The sequence below is a fragment of the Pristiophorus japonicus genome, chromosome 8 (genome assembly GCF_044704955.1).
Source record: "Pristiophorus japonicus isolate sPriJap1 chromosome 8, sPriJap1.hap1, whole genome shotgun sequence".
Lineage (NCBI taxonomy): Eukaryota > Metazoa > Chordata > Chondrichthyes > Pristiophoridae > Pristiophorus > Pristiophorus japonicus.
In genome coordinates, this window is record NC_091984.1 from 25,943,211 (window position 1) to 25,969,424 (window position 26,214).

A 26,214-nucleotide genomic window follows, 5' to 3' on the forward strand; every position below is an offset into this window, starting at 1 on the left:
ATGCAGCAGCAGTTGCTATCAACTCCACCTCGTGCTCTTATTCAGCAGTTGCAGAGTCAGAACCATGTTTCATATCATCCATTCTTAGCTCTGTATACCTTTTCAGTCTAGAGAGACTACATTTTGTCGTAATCGTATCCTTTAGAAGTTCTTTTCATTTGTGATGAATACAAATCCAAGCAATCCAAATTTAAGCTGGATGTCAGCCAATTTTGGTATTTACATTTTTGCAAACTGACAGCATTCTCCTGTTTTATAAGAAAATCTAAATTGAGAAAATCGTGCATTAGATTAGAATATTGTTTTGCCATTCATATCGGAAGTTAGATGTGATTGAGTCAGCTGGCGTTACAACTATTAACTTAAATTATGACCGACTATCCTGGAGACAGAACCCAAAGTTGAAAATATTGAATCTGAAGGCAGATGCTTTCTTTGGCAAAGAAACATCAATCATTAACAGCAGTTGCAGGTGGACATATATTTTTCAAGTGAACAGGCTTTCCAATTACATTGTAAACACAATGAACTATATTACAAGAATGATGCATATGCTGGTATTACCTGGAAAAAACATTTTGCTGCAAATGAAGGGAGGAAAAGTAACCATATAGAAAACTCTTCTGCTCACTTGTCATGGTTTTCTTTGAACAGTTGAAACATTTGTAGTCAAGACTATGTTCAATTTTAATCTACTTTTCATTGAAATTTCAGGAAGAAAATGTGTTGGCCATGTTTGAATTAACATTTGATGTTTTTTGTTTTTGTTTTAAGGACTTCCAGCACTTCTGTCACCATTGCATTCACCTCCTTTGTCGAAACTTGCATTTTCATCAGCTGATCTTTCTCTTCAATCCGTCCATGTTAAAAAAGTAAAGTAAAATCTGTTCTGATTTAAAAAAAAAAATGCAATTTAGACGAGCATAAATCTTAAAATGTAGTTTACTGAGTGTTATTTTCCAGGAACCAAAGTCATTATATAATGTAGAAGAAGAATCTAAAGAGGTCCCAATTAACCAAACCAAGCCGACTCCTGAAACATGCAGTGACCCTATGTCTATCACGGTACAACAAAGTAAGTTTACTGCTTTAAATATTCAGCATTTTTAAATGTATATTTGTGCTCACTCACTTAATCTGTGTTTGTGTTAAAATCTAAAGATATGAAAATTAAATATGGCAGGTTGATCAGGAAATGACATTAAATTCCTTTAACCATATCAGTGGCTCGACTAACTTATCCTCCTGACCAGCATAGCAACATGGCAAACATAGCAGGACAAACTATACATTTGATGGGATACAGTTCTTGTATGTTTTCAACAGGACCTTGTATCTGAAATTATTTTACACTAAGTTTATATAGCACAACCTACAAGCCAAGCATTGGGATTTAGAAATGAATTGTAATCTTAGCATAAAGTTGCCAAATTTGGACTAGATTTTGATCTACCTTTTTAAAAAGCAATTGATAGATGTGAAATCTATAATCGTACCACTATGGAATCCAATGAGCAGCTATTGTCTGGTGGAGCTCAGCAATACCAAAAGAATGTTAAATATAGTTAAAGGTCATTTCAACACATTTTGGAAATCTTTCTTTCCTGTTTTAAGAGATTGTCTTTAGAGCCCTGTTGCTGGCTCAGATAGAAAAGCACCACCCAGTGTTGAACTATAATATTACTTGCATTTATATAATGCCGTATCACATCGACAAGATCTTTTAAGAGCTTAATTCAATTAATTACTTAGAAGTGAGGTGACTGTTATATAGGCAAATTCCAGCTGATCTATACCAGTAACAGCCTACAAACAATAATGAGATGAATGACAAGCTCATCTGTTTGGTTAATTTGCTGAGAGAACTGAATTGGTCAGAACATCCCCATGTTTGAATAGTGCCATGTGATCCTTAAGATCAACATAAATCACCAAATTAATGAGAGGGGGCAGCTGGTGCCATGGCCCCAAGTTTCACATGATTTGCTCCTGATTTTTAGGAGCAACTGGTGTAGAACGGAGTATCTTAGAATTCGGAATTCTCATCATTTAGTTTGCTCCAGTTCTAGTCAGTTAGAACAGTTTCACTTTGGAACAGAATTTTTTTTTCAAAAGAGGGCGTGTCCGGCCACTTACGCCTGATTTCAAAGTTTCGTCAGTGAAAACTTACTCCAAACTAACTTAGAATGGAGTAAGTGAAGATTTTTGTACGCTCGAAAAAACCTTGTCTACACTTTAGAAAATCAGGCGTAGGTTACAAATCAGGCATCGGGAATGGTGGTGGTGGGGGGGCGTTTAAAGGGAAGTTTACAAACATTAAACACTTCAGTTTTACAAAAAAAGAGCCATCATCAATAATAAATGATAAATACATCAATAAATCAACCAATAAATCAATCAAAAAAAATTAATTTTTTTAAATCAATAAATAAAACATTTTCTACTTACCGACTGCAGCACCGGGAGCCCTCGAACAGTGTGCTGGGATGCCCCCCCCCCCCCCAGTGTGTCTCTGTCAGTGTCTCTATCTCTGTCTGTGTGTGTCTCATTCTCTGTCTGTCAGTGTCTGTGTTTCTGACAGGGGGGGAGGGGGAAAGGAGATGGGGGGGGGAGGGGGAAAGGAGAGGGGGGAGGGGGAAAGGAGAGGGGGAGGGGGAAAGGAGAGGGGGGAGGGGGAAAAGGAGATGGGGGATGGGGGGAGGGGGAAAGGAGATGGGGAGGGGAAAAGGAGATGGGGGGTGGAGGGGGAAAGGAGATGGGAGGGAGGGGGAAGGGAAGGAGCTTGGGGGGAAAAGGAGATTTTGGGGGGGGGAAGGAGATTGGTGGGGGGGGCCGGGGAAGGAGATTGGGGGGGGGAAGGAGAAGGGGAGGGAGGCTGAACAGGCTGGGCCAGAGACTTCGGGCAGGACCCGTCCCCAGCACCAGATTTACAGGTAGGTGGCGTTGGGTCGAGTCGGGGGTGTGGTGGGAGGGAGGTCGGTTTGGTTCGGGTCGGGGAGAGGGAGGTCGGGTCCGGTCCGGGGGCGGGGGGGGGAGCGGGTGTCTGGTCCGGTCCGAGGGCAGGGGGGAGCGGGTGTCTGGTCCGGTTCGTGGGGGGGGGGGGGAGCGGGTGTCGGGTCCGGTCCGGGAGGGGGGGGGGGGGGGGGAAGAGTGGGTGTCGGATCTGGTCCGGGGGCGGTAGGAGGGGGGGGGAAAGTGGGTGTCGGGTCCGGTCCGGGGGCGGGCGGTGGGGGGGAGGGGAAGCGGGTGTTGGGAGCGGGGGGGAGCTGGTGTCGGGTCCAGTCCCGGAGAGGGGAGGGGGTGGCAGGGAGCGGGTGTCGGGTCCGGTCCAGGGGCGGGCGGGCGGGGGGAGCGGGTGTCGGGTCTGGTCCAGGGGCGGGGGAGCGGGTGTCGGTCCGGGGGCGGGGGGGGAGCGGGTGTCTGGTCCGGTCCAGGGGAGGGGGGAGGGGGAGGGAGGGTGGTGTCGGGTCCGGTCCGGAAGCGGGAGTCGAGTCGGGTCGGGAGGAAGCAGGAGCTTGCCGTGGGAGGAACCTTATTCACGCAGCCCCAGTGAGGCCATTGGGCCAGGGCTAGGGGCTGCGTGCTTCGGCCCCTCCCACACAGTTTTGGGCGCCTAGAGCTTACTGCACATGCGCGCCCACTGTAGCGTGCATGTGCAGAGGTCCCAGCACTGTTTTCAGCGCAGGGACCTGGCTCCGCCCCCTACAGCTCCTGCTGCGCTGCGCCGAGGGCCAGAGGACCTGCAGGGAGGTGGAGAATCTGGAGGGTTTTTTTAGGCGCACTTTGTGGCGCGAAAAACGGGCTTCCAGGTCGGGACTGCGCCGTTCTAGGCGCGGCTCGAAACTTGGGCCCCATGTGTCTGCATCAACATGTCTGTTTCCCTCCCTTTCAATATCAAGTCTGTTACACTTTTTGGAAAATCCATGTTCGACCCCTCTGTACTTGAAAACTACTGCTCCATGTCCAACTTTCCTTTCCTTTCCAAAGTGTTGCCACGTCTTCACTCAAAGAATTGTGAACCTGTGGAATTCTCAACGACAGAAAGTTGTTGAGGCTAGTTCGTTAGATATATTCAAAAGGGGGTTAGATGTGGCCCTTACAGCTAAAGGGATCAAGGGGTATGGAGAGAAAGCAGGAGTGGGGTACTGAAGTTGCATGATCAGCCATGATCATATTGAATGCTGGTGCATGCTCGAATGGCCTAATCCTGCATCTATTTTCTATGTTTCTATTTCCCAAATTCCTGCTCATCTTTCCTGCAACTCCATGTTTGAATCTCTGCCGCTGCCACTGAACCTAAATGGCCTTAATCAAATTCACAAATTATGTCCTCTGTGACAGTAATGTATTATTCCTCTTGATCCCCCTCAACCTCTCTAGCCTTTGACATAACTGACCATGCCATTCTCATCCAATGCCTTTCCTCTATTGTCTTACTCAGTTGGATTTTCCAGTCTCCACTGGCTACAGGTGTGGTGCCAGAGGACTGCTAATGTTGTATCTTGGTTTAAAAAGGGCAAAGCGGATCGACCAAGTACAGGCCAGTCAGCCTAACCTCAGTGGTGGGAAAATTATTGGAAAAAATCCTGAGGACAGGATAAATCTTCATTTGGAAAGACTTGGATTAATCAAGGACAGTAAGCATGGATTTGTCAAGGGAAGGTCGTGTCTGACTAACTTGATTTAATTTTTCGAGGTGGTAACCAGGAGGGTCGATAAGGGCAGTGCATTTGATGTAGTGTATATGGATTTTAGCAAAGTTTTTGATAAGGTCCCACATGGCAATGTAAGAGTTTACAATAAAAGAAAATGCATCACTCATTTATATATGAAAAACCATGTCCATTAAGGTAAGTTTATTTTTAGCCCTGTTAAAACAAAAAAGAATACATTTTTGTGTTGATTTTAGATTGCATTTTAATTAATTTTAAATATTAAACTTCTTTTTTTACATTTATTTTCAGTGTTTGTGTGTTTTTGGTGGTATTCCCATTCATACCTATGGCAGCTCCATACATACGGAATTACTACAAGTATGAATGGGGATCCTCCTACTCTGATAGGTTGGTCCGGCCCACGTGATCCCAGAGATCCTGGGATGCGTGGGCCCCTATGCTGGCCTTCACGTAGAGCCCCGGGACCACCAGGTACTTTTGTAGAAATTATTGCGGTTGGAGGCATCTGCCCGCGGAAAGCCTCCGACCGCAATTTCTGGGCCATTATCTGCAAACATAGGATCAGCCACCACAAGAATACTAACAACAGCCAACTCTACCTCTCCCTGCACCCCTCTCAACCTGTCTGTGTTATCAGACTGCTTGTCTTGCATTCAGTCTTCCCATGTTGACATCTTGAATTTTATGTAATGAAGCATCATATCTGTTACTTATAGTTAGCATTCAAAGATGATTAACACCTTCCAAAGACTTAAAAACAAATGTAAGGATTGTATACGTGAATCACTACAGGATCCATGTCCATGTGATTCTGTCTTTACAGCAGATCGCAATTCTCCCTTTTCCAGGCCGATGTGGCAGAGGGTGATGTGAGACTGGCTTAGAGTAGTGCAGTTTTAATATTAGTAGGCATTATGTTGAAGTAGACTTTTTTTTTTAAGGGGAACACAAATTGCTCAAACATTGAGCAATTCCCCTGTGTTTCATAGTGCATGCTTAGTAATGATATTTGCTGTTCATTGAGATATTCCCATTGAAAGGTATAAAATACGTTTGACTGCTAAAAGCTCCATTGTTCAGGTCTGTAAATACGGAATGGACAGCCCTGACCATGCATTGAATTTATGCAGTTGTGCCCAATGCCCTTGGATTAACATGGGTAAATTCAGCCATAGTTCTTGCTCCTGGTTGCTATCCAGTAACTCTTGCAATACTGTGATACTCCCACAGTCAAATAGCCTGCCAGCACACTCTGAAAGTTAACGTGTCAATGATGACAATTTTGGTGACTGAAGAGTAATTAGCTCTTTTTCCCCCAGTCAAGTATTTTTGATCTTTTTTCCTCCTTCTTTTCAATTTTTAAATCAAACCAGCTTGTTATGGTTTCTGTTTCCTCAATGCTCCCTGTCCCTTTTTATCCATTTAATTTCTTAGTACTGGATCCAGCATTGCTTTTTTGCTCGTTGGACTGAAGACACATGGGGACTGCATTTTCCTCTGCTGTCCGCCTCTGCTTTCACCCCGGAGTAGCGGCAGTGGCAGCGGTTTGCTCTTCTGGGCAGGCGGCCAGCTTCCAGCGCCCCGCCCCGGGGCTTTCAGGGCCGGTTTCGTCGGAGCGCGGAACATTACGGGCCTGAAGAGGCGAGCCGGTGTGCAACGCCCCTGGCTGCGGCACCGGCTCGTTTTTTTTTTTTTTTTCCCCTCTCCCCCCCCCCCCCCCCCCCCCCCCCCCCCCCCCACTCCCGTCTGACCTGTAGCACCCTGAGCGTGTCCTGGTGGAAACGCCTGTGAAAGCAAGCATTCCAAGCTGTAGCGGCTGCTGTGAGGTTAAGAAATGCCGGCCTCAGGCAAGTATGATTGTTTGGGATTTATGTTGTGGTGTGGACTATTTATTGGGAATCTTTGTTGTGGTGGCATGGACTATGTATTGGGAATGTTTTTGATGTTTTTTTTTTCCTCTTCAAAAGCTTCTATAAATATGTGAAGAGAAAAAGATTAGTGAAGACAAATGTAGGTCCCTTGCAGTCGGATTCAGGTGAATTTATAATGGGGAACAAAGAAATGGCAGACCAATTGAACAAATACTTGGGTTCTGTCTTCACGAAGGAAGACACAAATAACCTTCCAGAAATACTAGGGGACCGAGGGTCTAGTGACTTGGACAGGTTAGGTGAGTGGGTAAATGCATGGCAGATGCAGTATAATGTGGATAAATGTGAGGTTATCTATTTTGGGGGCAAAAACACAAAGGCAGAATATTATCTGAATGGCGGCAGATTCGGAAAAGGGGAGATGCAACGAGACCTGGGTGTCATGGTTCATCAGTCATTGAAGGTTGGCATGCAGGTACAGCAGGCGGTGAAGAAGGCAAATGGTATGTTGGCCTTCATAGCTAGGGGATTTTGAGTATAGGAACAGGGAGGTCTTACTGCAGTTGTACAGGGCCTTAGTGAGGTCTCACCTGGAATATTGTGTTCAGTTTTGGTCTCCTAATCTGAGGAAGGACGTTATTGCTATTGAGGGAGTGCAGCGAAGGTTCACCAGACTAATTCCAGGGATGGCTGGACTGTCATATGAGGAGAGACTGGATCAACTGGGCCTTTATTCACTGGAGTTTAGAAGGGTGAGAGGGGATCTCATAGAAACGTATTAAGATTCTGACGGGACTGGAAAGGTTAGATGCGGGAAGAATGGTCCCGATGTTTGGGCAGTCCAGAACCAGGGGCACAGTCTTAGGATAAGGGGTAGGCCATTTAGGACTGAGATGAGGAGAAACTTCTTCACTCAGAGTTGTTAACCTGTGGAATTCCCTGCCGCAGAGTGTTGCTGATGCCAGTTCATTGGATATATTCAAGAGAGAGTTCGATATGGCCCTTACAGCTAAGGGGATCAAGGGGTATGGAGAGAAAGCAGGAAAGGGGTACTGAGGGAATGATCAGCCATGATCTTATTGAATGCTGGTGCAGGCTCGAAGGGCCTAATGGCCTACTCCTGCACCTATTTTCTGTTTCTCTGTTTCTCCCCAAATCCCTCTGAGCGCTCCCAGGCCGGCTCTTTAGCTTGGGACTTTCATACGCTCAGCCGGCCTAGCGCCTAAAGAGAGGTGTGCAACGCCTCCCGTAGCACTCCGCCCCGCACACGGGGCCCAGCTGCCCAATTTTGCTGACTGAGGTGCAAACATTTTCCAGGCAGTATCAGCACCATCCCGCTGTCATTAATGCCCTAAAATCCTAAAAGCTGAAAATCCAGTTCATGATCTCGAAAGCGGTCCTCGTCACATTGTAGAAACTACTCTCCTTTTTTGCTGCTTGTGTTATTTTAGGCCTGGTCTGATCTTTATTATATATGGCAATAAGTTCCTGCAGTTTGCAGTCAATATGATTTCTGGCTACTTTATTAATGTCAGAGTAAACATTATCAACGATTTTTAGAAAATTAATGTCTATTTTAGTGAGTTCAGATGAATGTCCAAATGTAACTTGTTTCATTATAATTACACATTCTGTTATTGTCTTAGTATAGCGAATAGTTGAAATCTTTTCAAATATTTCAGGTGTGGAAGCTGCCCATCCTGATGAAATCAAAGCAAATGATGACTGTAAACTAGCCCTGGAGCCCAAAACCTCAATTGTTCCAAAGAAGGTGGGATTTCTAGAATTATCATTTTGGACAGAATTGAAATAATATTCATGTCCATTTTACCTTTTGAAGTATGGAATTATAATTTGTCCTGAAAACTGGTACTCTGACCTGTCTGTAGTGTAAACTGCCATGCTTCCCTGACACATTTTGAGTATGCCTTGAATGCAACAATCTTTTGACTTCATGCATCAGTCATGCCAGTTTTGAGACGTTCCAAGCAACTTAACTTTTTTTTCAAACAAGCTCTTGTACTCATCTTTGCAAAGTTGGTTAGATTGTTGGGCTAAATTCCATGAACAGTGTACCCATTATTGCAGAGGTGGACAATCTTTCAAAGCTAAAAAGATGGAAGAAAATTGTATCTGACAAAGACTCCAGACCTTTTTGAATTACAGCTCAGTTCAATTATAGAGGAACTGTGCCAAAATTGATTTCCCACAGCTATCAGCTCTACAGAGGCCAAGTCATTTGGGTTGAGGACTGCTGTTGGCATAAAAACCACACACCTACAGTGTGCACTTCCTCCTTTGGGTGACCGAATTTAAGAAGGATGTTGAGGCTATGGAATGATACCAGGAATTAGAAGCTTTAATTATGCAGAGAGGCTAGAAAAACTGGAGCACATTTTGCTAGAACATAGCAAGTTGAGTAGATCTGATAGAGATAATCAAATTGAGGGATTCTGAGGAGGTAAGTAGGGGGGAAACTATTTCTACTGGTCAGTTAGCTGGTAGTTGCGGGGGTTGGGGGCGGCATACATTTTAGAATCCTCAACAAATGAGCAAAGGAAGCAGTTAAGTGATTTTTTTTTTTATGCAGAGGGTTCTTGTGCAAAAGTTTACATTAAAATCGTGGATGACTTCAGCTCGGCAACATATTTATGCATTTCCATGTCGTACTATGGACCTCCCTCTCTGTAAAGAGTTGTTCACCAGCAAGATTTTTTTTTAAACAGTTATGTGGTATACTGTGGTTTAGTGCATTGCACAAAAAACATTTTTCTGTTTGCTGCACTTTATTGCTCAACAAAAAAAATGCTTATTTACCTCCCATTGCATGACAATAATCCACTTAAAAGGTATGCTTCCGATAGCTTTCCCAGCTAAGACCTGTTGAGACATATTAGTTTGCAGGATTAGTTGAAACCAAATGTTAAGCATTCCAAACCCCTGTAATGGGTCTAACTCTGTAGATCTTTTCAATGAACCAAGCTGACTGAATCATTGACAGCAACCTGGAACACACTGGACTTCCCTGACTTGCATATTAGAGTGCCACATCTACTTTCAGATCTGCTGCATTAATATCCTAGGCAACCAGGAACATTTGCAGCCACCTCTCTTACTCTCAAATAAATTCCTAAATACAAAGATACATTTTCAAGTTAATGCTAGATTGTACATGTTAAGACTTCTAATTTTGGACACCCACACCAAGCTTCTGTCAGGTAATTATGTAATTTAAAAGAAAAATGTATTATCCAAATTTGGAACAGTTCTGACCACCCACCCGTCATTATAAGCAATGCCTAGATTTAATGCAAGTAATAATCCTACATGGCAAAATATAGGTTAAATAAGAATTTGCCATGGGCATCACACTCGCCTGCCCCCACGCCTGCCCCCACGCCTGCGTACTCTTGTACAACCTTCGCCGTCTCCAGGCCAGGTCCAAGACCACCCCAACCTCTGTCGTCGAGCTACAGTACGCGGACGATGCCTGTGTCTGCACACATAGAGGCTGAACTCTAGCACATAGTAGACGTATTTACTGAGGCGTACAAAAGCATAGGCCTTGCGCTAAACATCCGTAAGACAAAGGTCCTCCACCAGCCTGTCCTCGCCGCACAGCACTGCCCCCAGTCATCAAGATCCACGGCGCAGCCCTGGACAACGTGGACCATTTCCCATACCTCGGGAGCCTCTTATCAACAAGAGCAAACATTGACGATTAGATTCAACACCGCCTCCAGTGTGCCAGTGCAGCCTTCGGCCACCTGAGGAAAAGAGTGTTTGAAGACCAAGCCCTCAAATCTGCCACCAAGCGCTCATGGTCTACAGGGCTGTAATAACACCCGCCCTCTTGTATGGCTCAGACGTGGACTATGTGCAGTAGACACCTCAAGTTGCTGGAGAAATACCACCAACGATGTCTCCGCAAGATCCTACAAATCCCCTGGGAGGACAGACGCACCAATATTAGCAACCTCGCCCAGGCCAACATCCCCAGCATTGAAGCACTGACCACATTTGATCAGCTCCACTAGGCAGGCCACATTATCCGCGTGTCAGACAAGAGACTCCCAAAGCAAGTGCTCCACTCGGCAAACAAGCTAAAGGTGGGCAGAGGAAACCTTACAAGAACACCCTCAAGGCCTCCCTGATAAAGTGCAACATCTCCACTGATACCTGGGAGTCCCTGGCCAAAGACCGCCCTAAATAAAGGAAGTGCATCCGGGAGGGCACTGAGCACCTCGAGTCTCATCGCCGAGAATATTATTTGAATGGGGAGAAATTACAACATGCTGCAGTGCAGAGGGACCTGGGGGTCCTTGTGCATGAATCCCAAAAAGTTAGTTTGCACGTGCAGCAGGTAATCAGGAAGGCAAATGGAATGTTGGCCTTCATTGCGAGAAGGATGGAGTACAAAAGTAGGGAGGGACTGCTGCAACTGTACAGGGTATTGGTGAGGCCGCACCTGGAGTACTGCGTGCAGTTTTGGTCACCTTACTTAAGGAAGGATATACTAGCTTTGGAAGGGGTACAGAGACGATTCACTAGACTGATTCAGGAGATGAGGGGGTTACCATGATGATAGATTGAGTAGACTGGGTCTTTACTTGTTGGAGTTCAGAAGGATGAGGGGTGATCTTATAGAAACATTTAAAATAATGAAGGGGATAGACAGGATAGAGGCAGAAAGGTTGTTTCCACTGGTCGGGGAGACTAGAACTAGGGGGCACAGCCTCAAAATACGGGGGAGCCAATTTAAAACCGAGTTGAGAAGGAATTTCTTCTCCCAGAGGGTTGTGAATCTGTGGAATTCTCTGCCCAAGGAAGCAGTTGAGGCTAGCTCATTGAATATATTCAAATTACAGATAGATAGATTTTTAACCAATAAGGGAATTAAGGGTTATGGGGAGCGGGCGGGTAAGTAGAGCTGAGTCCACGGCCAGATCAGCCATGATCTTGTTGGGTGGCGGAGCAGGCTCGAGGGGCTAGATGGCCTACTCCTGTTCCTAATTCTTATGTTCTTATGTTATGTTCTTATTAATTTTGGGGAAGTCCAGAACCAGGGGTCATAGTCTAAGGATAAGGGGTAAGCCATTTAGGACCGAGATGAGGAGAAACTTCTTCACCCAGAGAGTGGTGAACCTGTGGAATTCTCTACCACAAAAAGTTGTTGAGGCCAATTCACTAAATATATTCAAAAAGGAGTTAGATGTAGTCCTTACTACTAGGGGGATCAAGGGGTATGGCGAGAAAGCAGGAATGGGGTACTGAAGTTGCATGTTCAGCCATGAACTCTTGAATGGCGGTGCAGGCTCGAAAGGCCGAATGGCCTACTCCTGCACCTATTTTCTATGTTTCTATGAGAGCATGCAGAAATCAAGCGCAGGCAACGGAAAGAGCGTGCGGCATATCTGTCCCATCTGTGACGGGGTTGTAGCTCTCTTATTGGACTGTTCTGCCACCTAAGGACTCATTTTAAGAGTGGAAGCAAGTCTTCCTTGATTCCGAGGGACTGCCTATGATGATGATAAGTATTTGATACTGTTCTGTTATTAACTAGATTTTTTATATTCTTGCTGCAAGATTAGATACATTAAGGTAACTATTGGAACACAATTGGTATAATTAATTAGCATAGTGAAAATATCTAAGTAACATACATAATTTGTAAAAGGTGGTGTTAAAGCTATTTGCAATAAAGTTTCTGCAATTTCACAAGCTTCTTAATTTTTGATAAATTAGGACATTGAGATCAAGAATACAAATTCTTGGACAAGTTTGGGCAAAATGGTGACAACAACGGCGTCAGTAATGTTAAAATCTTCTACTGAAAGCTTCAAGTTGTTCAAAAAAGCAGCAATTGAAAAAGAACAACGGGAAAAAGCTTTAAAAGCTCAGGAAGAAATCAAAAGGTGCCATCTTGAGCAAGCTGAGGGTGAACAAAGGAATATGGCTTCAGAGCAGCAAAGGTAACAATTGTACCAAAGGAGTGTTTTTGAACACTGAAAGGTAGCCTTTCTGTGCTAGCAGCAACAGTCTTGTGTGATGGGTGAGAACAATCTGTTTTCCCCCGAACATGTTCTTTCCTCTTGTGGAGATGATCCATGAGCACTAGCAAACTTAAAATGCCTTGCTAAGTGACCATTCTTTATGTACATAATTAGACGTTGAGTGTTGACATGCTTTTCATTTGTAGGAAATAGTGAAGTTCAATCCAGTCCTCACCCAATATCCACATAGATGCAATGAGTAAGAACCCTGCATGCTGTTTTTTTTGGCTCCCACAAACCCCAGATAAAATCTGCTAACTTCCTATGGTTCGAATCTGGAATTTTTCCTGGTAATTACATAAGTACATAAAAATAAGAGCAGGAATAGTCCACCTGGCCCCTCGAGCCTGCTCCGCCATTTAATAAGATCATGGCTGATCTGATCATGGACTCAATTCCACTTCCCTGCCCGCTCCCCATAACCCTTGACTCCCATATTGCTCAAAGATTTGTCTATCTCCGCCATAAAGACCCAGCCTCCACAGCTCTCTGGGGCAGAGAACTCCATAGATTTATAACCCTCAGAGTAGAAATTTCCCCTCATCTCAGTTTTAAATGGGCGGCCCCTTATTCTGAGACGATATCCCTTAGTTTTAGTTTTCCCTGTGAATGGAAATATCCTCTTTGCTTCCACCTTGTCGAGCTTCCTCATTATCTTCTATATGTTTCAATAAGATCACCTTTCATTTTTCTGAACTCCAATGTGTATGGGCTCATCTTACTCAACCTATCTTCATAGGTCAACCCCTTCATCTCCAGAATCAACCTCGTGAGCCTTCTCTGAACTGCCTCCAGTGCAAGTATATCCTTTATCCTTCCTTAAATAAGGAGACCAAAACTCTACGCACTACTCTAGGTGTGGCCTCATCAATACCCTGTACAGTTGTAGCAGGACTTCTCTGCTTTTATGCTCTCTCCCCCTTGCAATAAAGGCCAACATTATAAGAACATAAGAATTAGGAACAGGTGTAGGCCATCTAGCCCCTCGAGCCTGCTCCGCCATTCAATAAGATCATGGCTGATCTGGTCGTGGACTTAGCTCCACTTACCCGCCCTCTCCCCGTAACCCTTAATTTCCTTATTGGTTAAAAATCTATCTATCTGTGACTTGAAAACATTCAATGAGCTAGCCTCAACTGCTTCCTTGGGCAGAGAATTCCACAGATTCACAACCCTCTGGGAGAAGAAATTCTTTCTCAACTCGGTTTTAAATTGGCTCCTCCGTATTTTGAGGCTGTGCCCCCTAGTTCTAGTCTCCCCTACCAGTGAAAACAACCTCTCTGCCTCTATCTTGTCTATCCCTTTCATGATTTTAAATGTTTCTATAAGATCACCCCTCATCCTTCTGAACTCCAACGAGTAAAAACCCAGTCTACTCAATCTATCATCATAAGGTAACCCCCTCATTTCTGGAATCAGCCTAGTGAATCGTCTCTGTACCCCTTCCAAAGCTAGTATATCCTTCCTTAAGTAAAGTGACCAAAACTGCACGCAGTACTCCAGGTGCGGCCTTACCATTACCTTATACAGTTGCAGCAAGACCTGCCTGCTTTTGTACTCCATCCCTCTCGCAATGAAGGCCAACATTCCATTCGCCTTCCTGATTACCTGCTGCACCTGCAAACTAACCTTTTGGGATTCATGCACAAGGACCCCCAGGTCCCTCTGCACCACAGCATGTTGTAATTTCTCCCCATTCAAATAATATTCCCTTTTACTGTTTTTTTTCCCCAAGGTGGATGACCTCACACTTTCCGACATTGTATTCCATCTGCCAAACCTTAGCCCATTCGCTTAACCTATCCAAATCTCCTTGCAGCCTCTCTGAGTCCTCTACACAACCCGCTTTCCCACTAATCTTAGTGTCATCTGCAAATTTTGTTGCACTACACTCTGTTCCCTCTTCTAGGTCATCTATGTATATTGTAAACAGTTGTGGTCCCAGCACTGATCCCTGTGGCACACCACTAACCACTGATTTCCAACCCGAAAAGGACCCATTTATCCCGACTCTCTGCTTTCTGTTCGCCAGCCAATTCTCTATCCATGCTAATACATTTCCTCTGACTCCGCGTACCTTTTATCTTCTGCAGTAACCTTTTGTGTGGCACCTTATCGAATGCCTTTTGGAAATCTAAATACACCACATCCATCGGTACACCTCTATCCACCATGCTCGTTATATCCTCAAAGAATTCCAGTAAGTTAGTTAAACATGATTTCCCTTTCATGAATCCATGCTGCGTCTGCTTGATTGCATTATTCTTATCTAGATGTCTCGCTATTTCTTCCTTAATGATAGTTTCAAGCATTTTCCCTACTACAGATGTTAAACTAACCGGCCTATAGTTAACTGCCTTTTGCCTGCCCCCTTTTTTAAACAGAGGCATTACATTAGCTGCTTTCCAATCCGCTGGTACCTCCCCAGAGTCCAGAGAATTTTGGTAGATTATAACTAATGCATCTGCTATAACTTCCGCCATCTCTTTTAATACCCTGGGATGCATTTCATCAGGACCCAGGGTACTTGTCTACTTTCAGTCCCATTAGCCTGTCCAGCACTACCCCCCTAGTGATAGTAATTGTCTCAAGATCCTCCCTTCCCACATTCCTGTGGCCTGCAAATTTTGGCATGGTTTTTGTGTCTTCCACTGTGAAGACGGAAGCAAAATAATTGTTTAAGGTCTTAGCCATTTCCACATTTCTCATTATTAAATCCCCCTTCTCATCTTCTAAGGGACCAACATTTACTTTAGTCACTCTTTTCCGTTTTATATATCTGTAAAAGCTTTTACTATCTGTTTTTATGTTTTGCGCAAGTTTACCTTCGTAATCTATCTTCCCTTTCTTTATTGCTTTTTTCGTCATTCTTTGCTGTTGCTTAAAATTTTCCCAATCCTCTAACCTTGGCCACCTTATACGCATTGGTCTTTGATTTGATACTTTCCTTTATTTCCTTGGTTATCCACGGTTGGTTATCCCTTCTCTTGCCGCGCTTCTTTTTCACTGGAATATATTTTTGTTGCGCACTATGAAAGAGCTCCTTAAAAGTCCTCCACTGTTCCTCAATTGTGCCACCGTTTAGTCCTTGTTTCCAGTCTACTTTAGCCAACTCTGCCCTCATCCCACTGTAGTCCCCTTTGTTTAAGCATAGTACGCTCATTTCTGACACAACTTCCTCATCCTCAATATGTATTACAAATTCAACCATATTGTGATCACTCATTCCGAGAGGATCTTTTACGAGGAGATCGTTTATTTTTCCTGTCTCATTACACAGGACCAGATCTAAGATTTGCCTTCATGATTACTTGCTGTACCTGCATACTAACTTCATGTTTCATGCACAAGGACCTCCAGGTACCTCTGTACTGCAGCATTTTGCAATTTTTCTCCATTTAACTTATAATTTGCTTTTCTATTTTTTCTGCCAAACTGTATAACATCACAATTTCTCACATTATACTCTATCTGCCAATTTTTTGCCCACTCACTTGGCCTGTCAATATCCCTTTGCAGATTTCTTGTGTCCTCCTCATAATTTGCTTTCCCAACCATCTTTTTATCATAGAAACATAGAAAATAGGTGCAGGAGTATGCCATTCGGCCCTTCGAGCCTGCACCAGCATTCAGTGTGATCATGGCTGATCATGCATTTACCGGTAAGTACCCCATTCCTGCTTTCTCTCCATACCCCTTGATCCCTTTAGCCACATGTAACTCCCTTTTGAATATATCTAACGAATTGGCCCCAACAACTTTCTGTGGTAGAGAATTCCACAAGCCCACAACTCTGAGTGAAGAGGTTTCTCCTCATCTCGGTCCTAAATGGCTTACCCCTTATCCTTAGACTGTGACCCCTGGTTCTGGACTTCCCCAACATCAGGAACATTCTTCTTGCATCTAACCTGTCCATTCCCGTCAGAATTTTATATGTTTCTATGAGATCCCCTCTCATTCATCTAAATTCCAGTGAATATAAGCCTAGTCGATCCAGTCTTTCTTCATGTCAGTCTTGCCATCCTGGGAATCAGTCTGGTGAACCTTGGCTGCACTCCCTCAATAGCAAGAATGTACTTCCTCAAATTAGGAGACCAAAACTGTAAACTATATTCAGGGTGTAGTAATACCTCCCTGCTCCTATACTCTAATCCTCTCGCTATGAAGGCTTTCTTTGCTGCCTGTTGAACCTGTATGCCAACCTTCAATGACTCGTGCCATGACACCCAGGTCTCGTTGCACCTCCCCCTTTACCAATCTGTCCTGTTTTTACCAACAAGTAGATAACCTCACATTTATCCACATTATACCGCATCTGCCATGTATTTGCCCACTCACCTAATCTGTCCAAATCACCCTGCAGTCTCTTGGCATCCTCCTCATAGCTCACACTGCCATCCAGCTTGGTATCATCTGCAAACTTGGAGATATTACATTCAATTCCTTTGTCTAAATCATTAATGTATATTATAAATAGCTGGGGTCCCAGCACTGAACCTTGCAGTACCCCACTAGTCACTGCCTGCCATTCTGAAAAGGACCCGTTTATTCCCACCCTTTGCTTCCTGTCTGCCAACCAGTTCTCTATCCATGTCAGTACATTACCCCAATACCATGTGCTTTAATTTTGCACACTAATCTCTTATGTGGGACCTTGTCAAAAGCCTTTTGAAAGTCCAAATATACCACATTCACTGGCTCCCCCTTGTCCACTCTACTAGTTACATCCTCAAAAAATTCTAGAAGATTTGTCAAGCATGATTTCCCTTTCATAAATCCATGCTGACTTGGACCGATCCTGTCACTGCTTTTCAAATGCACTGCTATTACATCTTTAATAATTGATTCCAACATTTTGCCCACCTTCGATGTCGGGCTGTTTTCTCTCTCCCTCCTTTTTTTAAAAAGTGGGGTTACATTAGCCACCTTCCAGTCCATAGGAACTGATCCAGAATCTATAGAATGTTGTAAAATGATCACCAATGCATCCACTATTTCTAGGGCCACTTAAGTACTCTGGGATACAGACTATCAGGCCCTGGGGATTTATCAGCCTTCAATCCCATCAATTTCCTGACTAATAAGGATTTCCTTTAGTTCCTCCTTGCTCGACCCTCGGTCCCCTAGTAATTCCGGAAGGTTATTTGTGTCTTCCTTAGTGAAGACAGAACCAAAGTATTTGTTCAATTGGTCTGCCATTTCTTTGTTCCCCATTATGACATCACCTGATTCTGACTGTAAGGGACCTACATTTGTCTTCACTAATCTTTTTCTCTTCATGTATCTGTCGAAGCTTTTGTAGTCAGTTTTTATGTTCCCTGCAAGCTTACTCTCATATTCTATTTTCCCCCTCCTCATAAAACCCTTTGTCCTCCTCTGCTGAATTCTACATTTCTCCCAGTCCTTAGATTTGCTGCTTTTTTGGCCAATTTATATGCCTTTTCCTTGGATTTAACACTATCCCTAATTTCCCTTGTAAGCCACGGTTGAGCCACCCACCATGTTTTATTTTTACGGCAGACAGGGATGTACAATTGAAGTTCATCCATGTGATCTTTAAATGTCTGCCATTGCCTATCCACCGTCAACCCTTTAAGTATCATTCGCCAGTTTATCCTATTCACTTCTCATACCATCGAAGTTACCTTTCTTTAAGTTCAGGACTCTAGTCTCTGTATTAACTGTGTCAGAATTCTTGATTAAGATGGAGAATTCTATCATATGGTCCTTCTTCCCCAAGGGGCCTCGCACAACAAGATTGCTAATTAATCCCCTCATTACACAACACCTAGTCTAGGATGACCAGCTCTCCAGTTGGTTCCTCGACATATTGGCTACATTACACTCGGCCCCTTCATCCAAGTCATTAATATAGATTGTAATAGTTGAGGCCCCAGCAACGATCCCTGCGGCACCCCACTAGTCACTGTTCGGCAACCGGAAAATCACCCATTTATCCCGACTTTCTGTTAGTTAGCCAGTCCTCTATCCATGCTAATATATTATTCACAACCCCGTAAACTTTTATCTTGTGTAGTAATCTTTTATGTGGCACCTTATCGAATGCCTTCTGGAAATCCAAATACACATCCACTGGTTCCCCCTTATCCACCCTGCTCCGTTACAGCCTCAGAGAACTCCAGCACATTTGTCAAACATGATTTCCCTTCCATAAAACCATGCTGACTCTGCTTGATTGGATTATGCTTTTCCAACTGTTCCGCTACTGCTTCCTTAATAATGGACTCCAGCATTTTCCCAACGACAGAGGTGTTAGGAAACTAGTCTCTAGTTTCCTGCTTTTCATCTGCCTCCTTTTTTTTAAATAGGGATGTTACATTTGCAGTTTTCCAATCTGCTGGGACTGCCCCAGAATCCAGGGAATTTTGGTCGATTGCAACCAATGCATCCACTATCTCTGCAGCCATTTCTTTTAAGACCCTAGGATGTAATCTATCAGGTCCAGGGGACTTGTCTCCCATTATTTTACCAAGTACTACTACTTTAGTGTTAGTGATTGTATTAAGTTCCTCCTTCCCTATAGTCCCTTGATTATCCACTATTGGAATGTTTTTAGTGTCTTCTACCATGAAGACCGATACAAAATATTTGTTCAATGTTTCTGCCAGTTCCCTGTTCCCCATTATTAATTCCTCAGTCTCTTCCTCCAGGCTTACTTTAGCCACTTTTTTTTATTTTTCTTTTTATGTACCTGCAGAAACTCTTACTATCTGTCTTTTATATTTTGTGCTAGTTTACTTTCATAAGCTACCTTTCCCCGCTCTCTCTTTTTTGTCATTCTTTGCTGGTTTTTAATAGTTTCCCAACCACCTTTGTGGTTGAGTACCATATCACATTGTGTATTTACTGACTAAACCATCAAGGGCCCTCAGATAATCCAATTCCTAGTTGGCACAAGCCCATAGCCCCAAACAACCTGCAATTTAGCATTGTTATCATAGTGGCAATCTTGTTTGAACCACAATGATGACAACTGTGGCTACACAATGTTGCACCTATTGTTTTAGCTTGAATGCTGCTTCAAGGTTGGAGTTTAGATAATGAGTGGTGTTACTCTGCATTTAACTCATGATAAATTGCTAGCAGTGGAACATTTTCAATTCATGATACTGATGTCTTGCCTAAATACACTCAATTATAAAGATTCAAAATATGTGCTTAATACAAATATATTACAGTAAAGTGTCGTATGCTGTTTTATAAGTGAAGAGTGCTCAGATTCTCCATTAATGCTCATTGATTGCATTCCAAAGTTCAACAATTATCTTCCCGTGGCTTGCCATTAGCTGAGGATGGGAATGGTTTAGCACAAACCACTTTCATTTGAATGCAATCCTGTTCAAGTAGGAGGAGACGGAGATGAGGTGACCCATGGGCAGATGGTTAAGCACCAGGCTTGATGGGAGCTGTAGCTGTTGGATGCATGTCGGCAGTCTAGGACTCTAGTTGCCCACTGTTGGATGTTTAAGGCTGCAGCACCATTGGGAAAATTTTTGGATGACTGAGCAGTCCAAATTAGTTTTTCACTATTTGTTCCAAATTAGGTGGAGTGGAGTCTAGAAAATATATTGGGAGGATTGGTCAAAAACTTGGTCAAAGAGGTGGCTTTTAAGGAGGGTCTTAAAAGAGGAGAGGGGAGTGGAGAGGCAGAATGGTTAAGAAAGGAATTCTAGAGCATGAGGCTTGGAAGTCTGAAGGCCCAGCCCCCAATGGTGAGGCAAAGCGAGGGGGGATTTGCAATAGACCAGAGAGGATCAGAGAATTTGAGGTAAATTTGTGGTGCTGGTGTATTACAGATGGGGAAGGGCAAGGCCATCAAGGGATTTAAACATGAGGTGGGGCGGGGGTGGGGGGTGGCATGAACCAATGTAGGTCAGCAGGGACAATCCATCAACCATATTGTGTCAAACTGCCTCAAAGCCCATTCGGTGCTTTGGTGTAAAGTGACTGAAGACCAAAAGGAAAATGGTCAAAATTATCACCATAGAATGTGCCTGCACTGAAGCATCCACTAGCATATAGAACGAGTTGGAAATGTTGCACAACAGTGTGCAAGGATACTGCTGATGCAATAGGCTTTGACAAGTGCTGGCTCTAGAATTGGTTTCACAAAAATAGGCACTTTATTTAAAAAAAAATGTTTTAAACATTTTTGAAAATTCATTCTCTGGCTATGAGCGTTGCTGGCTAAGCTGGAATTTGTTGCCCTTGAGAAGGTAGTGGTGTGGCTGCTTCTTGAACCGCTTTCAGTCTGTGTGGTGACGATACACTCTCAGTGCTGTTAACAGGGTGTTCCTGGACTTTTACCCAGAAACTAGGAAGGAATGGCGATCCAAGTCCAAGTCAGGATGATGAGACTTGGAGGGGAACCTGAAGGTAATGCTGTTCCCATGCACCACCTTCCCTTGACATTTTAAGTATTGGAGGTCACTGATTTGAGAGTTGCTGCCAAAGAAGCATTGATGAGTTGCTGCAGAGCATTCTGTAGATAGTACACTTGATGGATAGGGTGGTTGATGTGTCAAACAAGGGAACTGCTTTGTCCTAGATGGTATTGAGCTTTGAGTGTTATTACACTCCCCCTGCCCCGACCTAATGAGAATAGTAGCATTTGCTGACTGTACCAAGTTAAAAGACACTGCAAACTGTGAAGAATAATATAGGAGACTGCAGGAGAGTAAACATAGAAACATAGAAAATAGGTGCAGGAGCAGGCCATTCAGCCCTTTTGAGCCTGCACCACCATTCAATATGATCGTGGCTGATCATGCAACTTCAGTACGCCACTCCTTTGCAACTTCAATACTCCACTCCTGCCTTCTCTCCATACCCCCTGATCCCTTTAGCCGTAAGGGAAACATCTAACTCCCTTTTGAATATATCCAACTAACTGGACTCAACAACTTTGTGGTAGAGAATTCTATAGGTTCACAACTCTCTGGGTGAAAAAGTTTTTCCTCATCTCTGTCATAGATGGTTTAACACTTATCCTTAGAATGTGACCCCTGGTTCTGGACTTCCTCAACATTGGGAACATTATTCCTGCATCTAACCTGTACAATCCCGTCAGAATTTTATATGCTTCTATGAGATTCCCTCTCATTATTCTTAATTCCAGTGAATATAAGCCTAGTCGATCCAGTCTTCATATATCAGTCCTGCCATCCCGGGAATCAGTCTGGTGAACCTTTGTTGCACTCCCTCAATAGCAAGAATGTTCTTCCTCAGGTTAGGAGACCAAAACTGCACACTATACTCAAGGTGTGGTCTCACCAAAGCCCTGTACAACTGTCGTAAGACCTTTCTGCTCCTATACTCAAATTCTCTCGCCATGAAGGCCCACATGCCATTTACTTTCTTTACTGTCTGCTGTACCTGCATGCCTACTTTCAATGACTGATGTACCATGACACCCAGGTCTCATTGCACCTCCCCTTTTACTAATCTGTTACCATTCCGATAATCTGCCTTTGTGTTTTTGCCACCAAAGTGGATAACCTCACATTTATCCACATTATACTGCATCTGCCATGCATTTGTCCACTCCCCTAACCTGTTCAAATCACCCTGCAGCTTCTTAGCATCCTCCTCACAGCTCACACCGCCACAAAGTTTAGTGTCGTCTGCAAACTTGGAGATATTACACTCAATTCTTTCATCCAAATCATTAATGTATATTGCCAGTCTATTCTAGCCAATTCACGCCTCATGTCGTCGAAGTTAGCTTTCCTTAAGTTCAGGACCCTAGTTTCTGAATTAACTGTGTCACTCTCCATCTTAATAAAGAATTCTACCGTATTATGGTCACTCTTCCCCCAAGGAACCTCGCACAACAAGATTGCTAATTAGTCCCTTCTCATTACACATCACCCAGTCTAGGATGGCCAGCTCTCTAGTTCCTTCCTGACTATTGAATACCCCTGGATGTTGAGTTCCCAGCCTTGGTTACCCTGGAGCCATGTCTCCATAATCCCAATTACATCACATCCGTTAACCGCTATCTGTGCAGTTAATTCATCCACCTTATTATGAATGCTCCTCGCATTGAGACTTGGAGCCTTCAGGCTTGCAGCACCATGAAGTGTTTTAGCTATTGGATGGTAGCTCTCAATACAAGAACCCTAATGTAAGATTAAAACTAATTTTACTTAGAAAGGAGTGAATGATATTGCAGTGACCTAGTTTCAGAAATCAGATTGTGGTAATCAGTTCTTGCAGTCTGACCCTGTCAAACTGATTATTGCCTTGTAATCACTCCTGGTTACCAACGGTTTTGTGTATTGTATACAAACATAACATTTCCTTTCAAGAGGTCACACTGAAGCAACACTTATGTTGCAGAGAACAGAAGGAGGAAAGTGTCCTTGAACACACTCTAGGAGCCCAAGATGAGGTCTGTGAAAACCGGGCTGAGCAGAAAATGCAAGAAGAGCACAAGGCGCAGCAAGAATCACTGGATAAAGGAAGAGAGCTGGCCAGGAAAAGGGAGCAAGAGCGTCGAAGAAGAGAAGCAGTAAGTAGCCCAAGAGAATTCTTTCCAACAAACTAACAATGTGTTGCTATTTATTCCACAACAGTAACTAAATACTTGATCTATAAATTGTACCATGCTCAAGGGGGTAGTTTTTGTGATTTATCTATTTCTAAGAAGCAGTTTCCACCCAGTAGTAAAAGCCACGCACACGTTATATTCTTCGAGGGAGACATTCCTACCTTGGCGCCACCCATTAGCGTGGCATTAAGCTGCTCTTCCACCAGCGGTGTCGGGTCCCATGGTGGTGTCATCCATTTTCGATGCACTAGCGTTCTTAACTAGTGCCCTGAAAAACAATGATTGAGTGGCGACGTCCACCGACTTAACGTCATCACTGCAGACTTCCACCCTAACACTGCGTTCAGCGCTGGGTTCTAAGCACGCCAGGTAAACTTAATGTGCAAGCAGACTGACAGAGGTGCTGTCAGCACCTCTTAAAGGGACATGCACATCTTTCAGGTAAGTTTGCATTTAACTTTTGAACTGTTTTTTTGATTTTATTTAATAGTGGTTTGCTGCAATAGATGTTAAAAGTTTTAAGTGTGTAGGGAGTGTTGCTGGATGCTTGCAAGGCCTCGGATGATAAAGAAAGCCTCTGAGAAGACAGAAAATGCTGCAAATACTCAGCAGGTCAGGCAACATCCGTGGAGAGAGAAACAGAGTTCACATCTCGGATCAAGGTGCTGCCTGATCAGCTGAGTATTTCCAGCATTTTTATGCTGTCATTTCAGATTTACATCATCTACTCACAAAGGGAAGAGGAACAAGCCGAGGAGGAGGACGCAGATGGAAAGCTGCAACCCAGACAGCCCCTTTCTGGCCAGGATATCCGGGATGGAATCATCCACCTGCAGTACCAGTGACCACAATCCCAATTCTCCTTTCAACATTCGTCCCACACCTTACCTTCCATCTGTCCTCTCGGCCACAGTGCTGAAGTAAAAGCCACCACAAAGCAAACTTTCCAATCCAACTTTATACATCTATCCATCCAATATGTCATTAAGAAATCAACTCATCATCCTTATGCATTCCCTTCGTGACTGTCTGTCTTGTGTGTGCCTTTGCCTATCCTACTGATGTCACGCAGTGCTACCCCAGTGGCTGCAGCATGGCTGGTGGAAGGCTGCTATCTTTCAGTGGGGGTCACTGCAAATGGCCTTGCTGGTCGACCTTAAGGAGCTGGTAACTGGGAATGTCAAATCATCATTTTCATTCTCCTCTCCCTCCTCCTTGGCCAACCACTGGCTGGGCAGGCTGCATTTCTTGGTTGTGTGAAATGAGGAAGGCACAAGGGTGGAGTTGTGGTGAGGGGAGGGCAGGAAAGAGAGGCGCATGCCAGAAGTAGGGTAACATATGAGGATACCAGCATCTTGTATCCTTTCTGCCCTGCCGTTGGCCAACGGCTCAACCATGCCCCTGCCAAAAATGGCCTGCACTGTCTCCTCCAAGGGGGTGAGGTGAAACTAGGAATGGGAGATGTGCCTCATGATTGGTAGAGATTGTTTGTGAGGTTGGGGGGTGGTCGTGCATCGAGCAGTGTGTGACACTGGTGGTGCAGTTGGTTGAAGCCGGCTCTTGACCAGTGGTCTAAAGTCATGAAGCTTCTTTAGGTACTGAAGCCAGGTCATGGGGGCGACACTGCTGGCATCTGGTCCAACATCGTTATTTCTGGAGGGCCTTCTGGCCTCTGTGGGTAGAGGACCTCTCTTGCAGTGTTGACCCCCTGCACAAAGTTGGGTGCAAGACCCTGGGTGCCCCTTCCCTGACTTGCAGAGCCATTTGTGTTAGTGATGAAACACTTTTCCCATTTTTTTTAGGTGTGCTAGACAATCCAACTTTAAGAGCTCAAGACTGGGACTTAATTTCAATGTTTACTTTTTAAAGGCAGTAAGGACTGAAAAACGCATTTTTTCACGATTTTAATTTTTATTAGTTTTGAACACATTGCCTCTTTAATTCATAGCCTTTTGTTAATATTTATTCCTGGGATGGGGGCAGAACTGAGGAAAGCCAGCATTTATTGCCCATCCCTAATTTTAATTGACCACAATTCATTGCAAACTCCATAGCCTCACTTCCAAAGGCTGTAAGAGGCTGCAACGCCACTCCTAGAAGGGAAATTCATGTCGGATGCCTCCACTAACACCACCAGGAGGGCGTTACATGGTAAGTTAGCGCTGCGCTAAAAATCTCCAGCCCCCAGCGCAAATGTTTACCCCGGTCACTCTGGTGGCAACCACGAGTTTTTCCCCCTTCATTCACAGTAAGAACCATTCATCTGTGTCCTAGCAGTTGAATCAGCAATTAGAGAGAGACGCTGAGTGAATTGCTTCTTTGCATTTATTAAGAAATGCTCCAATGTTGCTGCTATAATACAATATAATGGGTTGGGAGACAAGAGAGTGACTTTTTAGGAAAAGGCTAAATTATCTTAAACCAATTATTTTTTAAATTTAATGTAAACTCCACCTACACATTTTAATACATTTTCTTACTCTCCAAACACCCAAGCAGTTGTACATTGAACCTATCCATGCCGCCACTTTCAGTGGCCTTTTCTGGTAACTTATTTCATGGCACCTTTCTGGGTAATAGAGACAAGGGGAGAGGGGAGGCGGGGAAAGACAAATATTCAGCTTTTATCATCTTGGTATTCTCAAAGAATGAAAGCGAAAAATGACCAATCAAGGATTGCTCCCATATTGACCAGATTGTGTTTTCTCAACAAGGAATCTTCTTTGTCTTTGAACTCTTTTAGGTCTTTTCTAACTTTATCTCAGATTATTTTGACTCTCTTATCTTAGATCATTCTCATGGGTAATTTCCAACTCCTCATAACTTTGAGTGTCCATCCTAGCCTTAAGATTTAGATAAACTTGTAACATGCCCAGGAAAATAAATGGAATAATCCTGTCTGAAAATTGCTTTTGGTTACTGAACATAATCTATACCTTCATAGGAGGTGGGTGGGGGGCCTGACCCATCCACCTCCATGGCACGAACCTGGTATTGCAGTACTTCCAGGAACGGTGCAGTGGCTCTAGGCCTTTTGGCTA

The 26,214-nt window shown here is 43.9% G+C and overlaps 1 protein-coding gene across 1 annotated transcript; it reads left to right on the plus strand.

Annotated features, from left to right (window-relative positions):
- Positions 1-22,989, plus strand: LOC139269112 (bromodomain-containing protein 4-like). The gene is made up of 6 exons (XM_070888216.1): positions 1-55; positions 775-872; positions 964-1,075; positions 8,230-8,318; positions 12,293-12,519; positions 22,932-22,989. The coding sequence occupies exons 1-6, from the start codon at positions 1-3 to the stop codon at positions 22,987-22,989; spliced, it is 639 nt and encodes a 212-aa protein (XP_070744317.1).
- The last annotated feature ends 3,225 nt before the right edge of the window (positions 22,990-26,214 follow it).

Coding starts and splice junctions, on each gene's coding strand:
- LOC139269112 (XM_070888216.1), top strand. CDS start 1: ATGCAGCAGCAGTTGCTATCAACTCCACCTCGTGCTCTTATTCAGCAG. Junction 8,319..12,292: donor CCTCAATTGTTCCAAAGAAG/GTGGGATTTCTA, acceptor TTGATAAATTAG/GACATTGAGATCAAGAATAC. Junction 12,520..22,931: donor ATGGCTTCAGAGCAGCAAAG/GTAACAATTGTA, acceptor TTTCCTTTCAAG/AGGTCACACTGAAGCAACAC.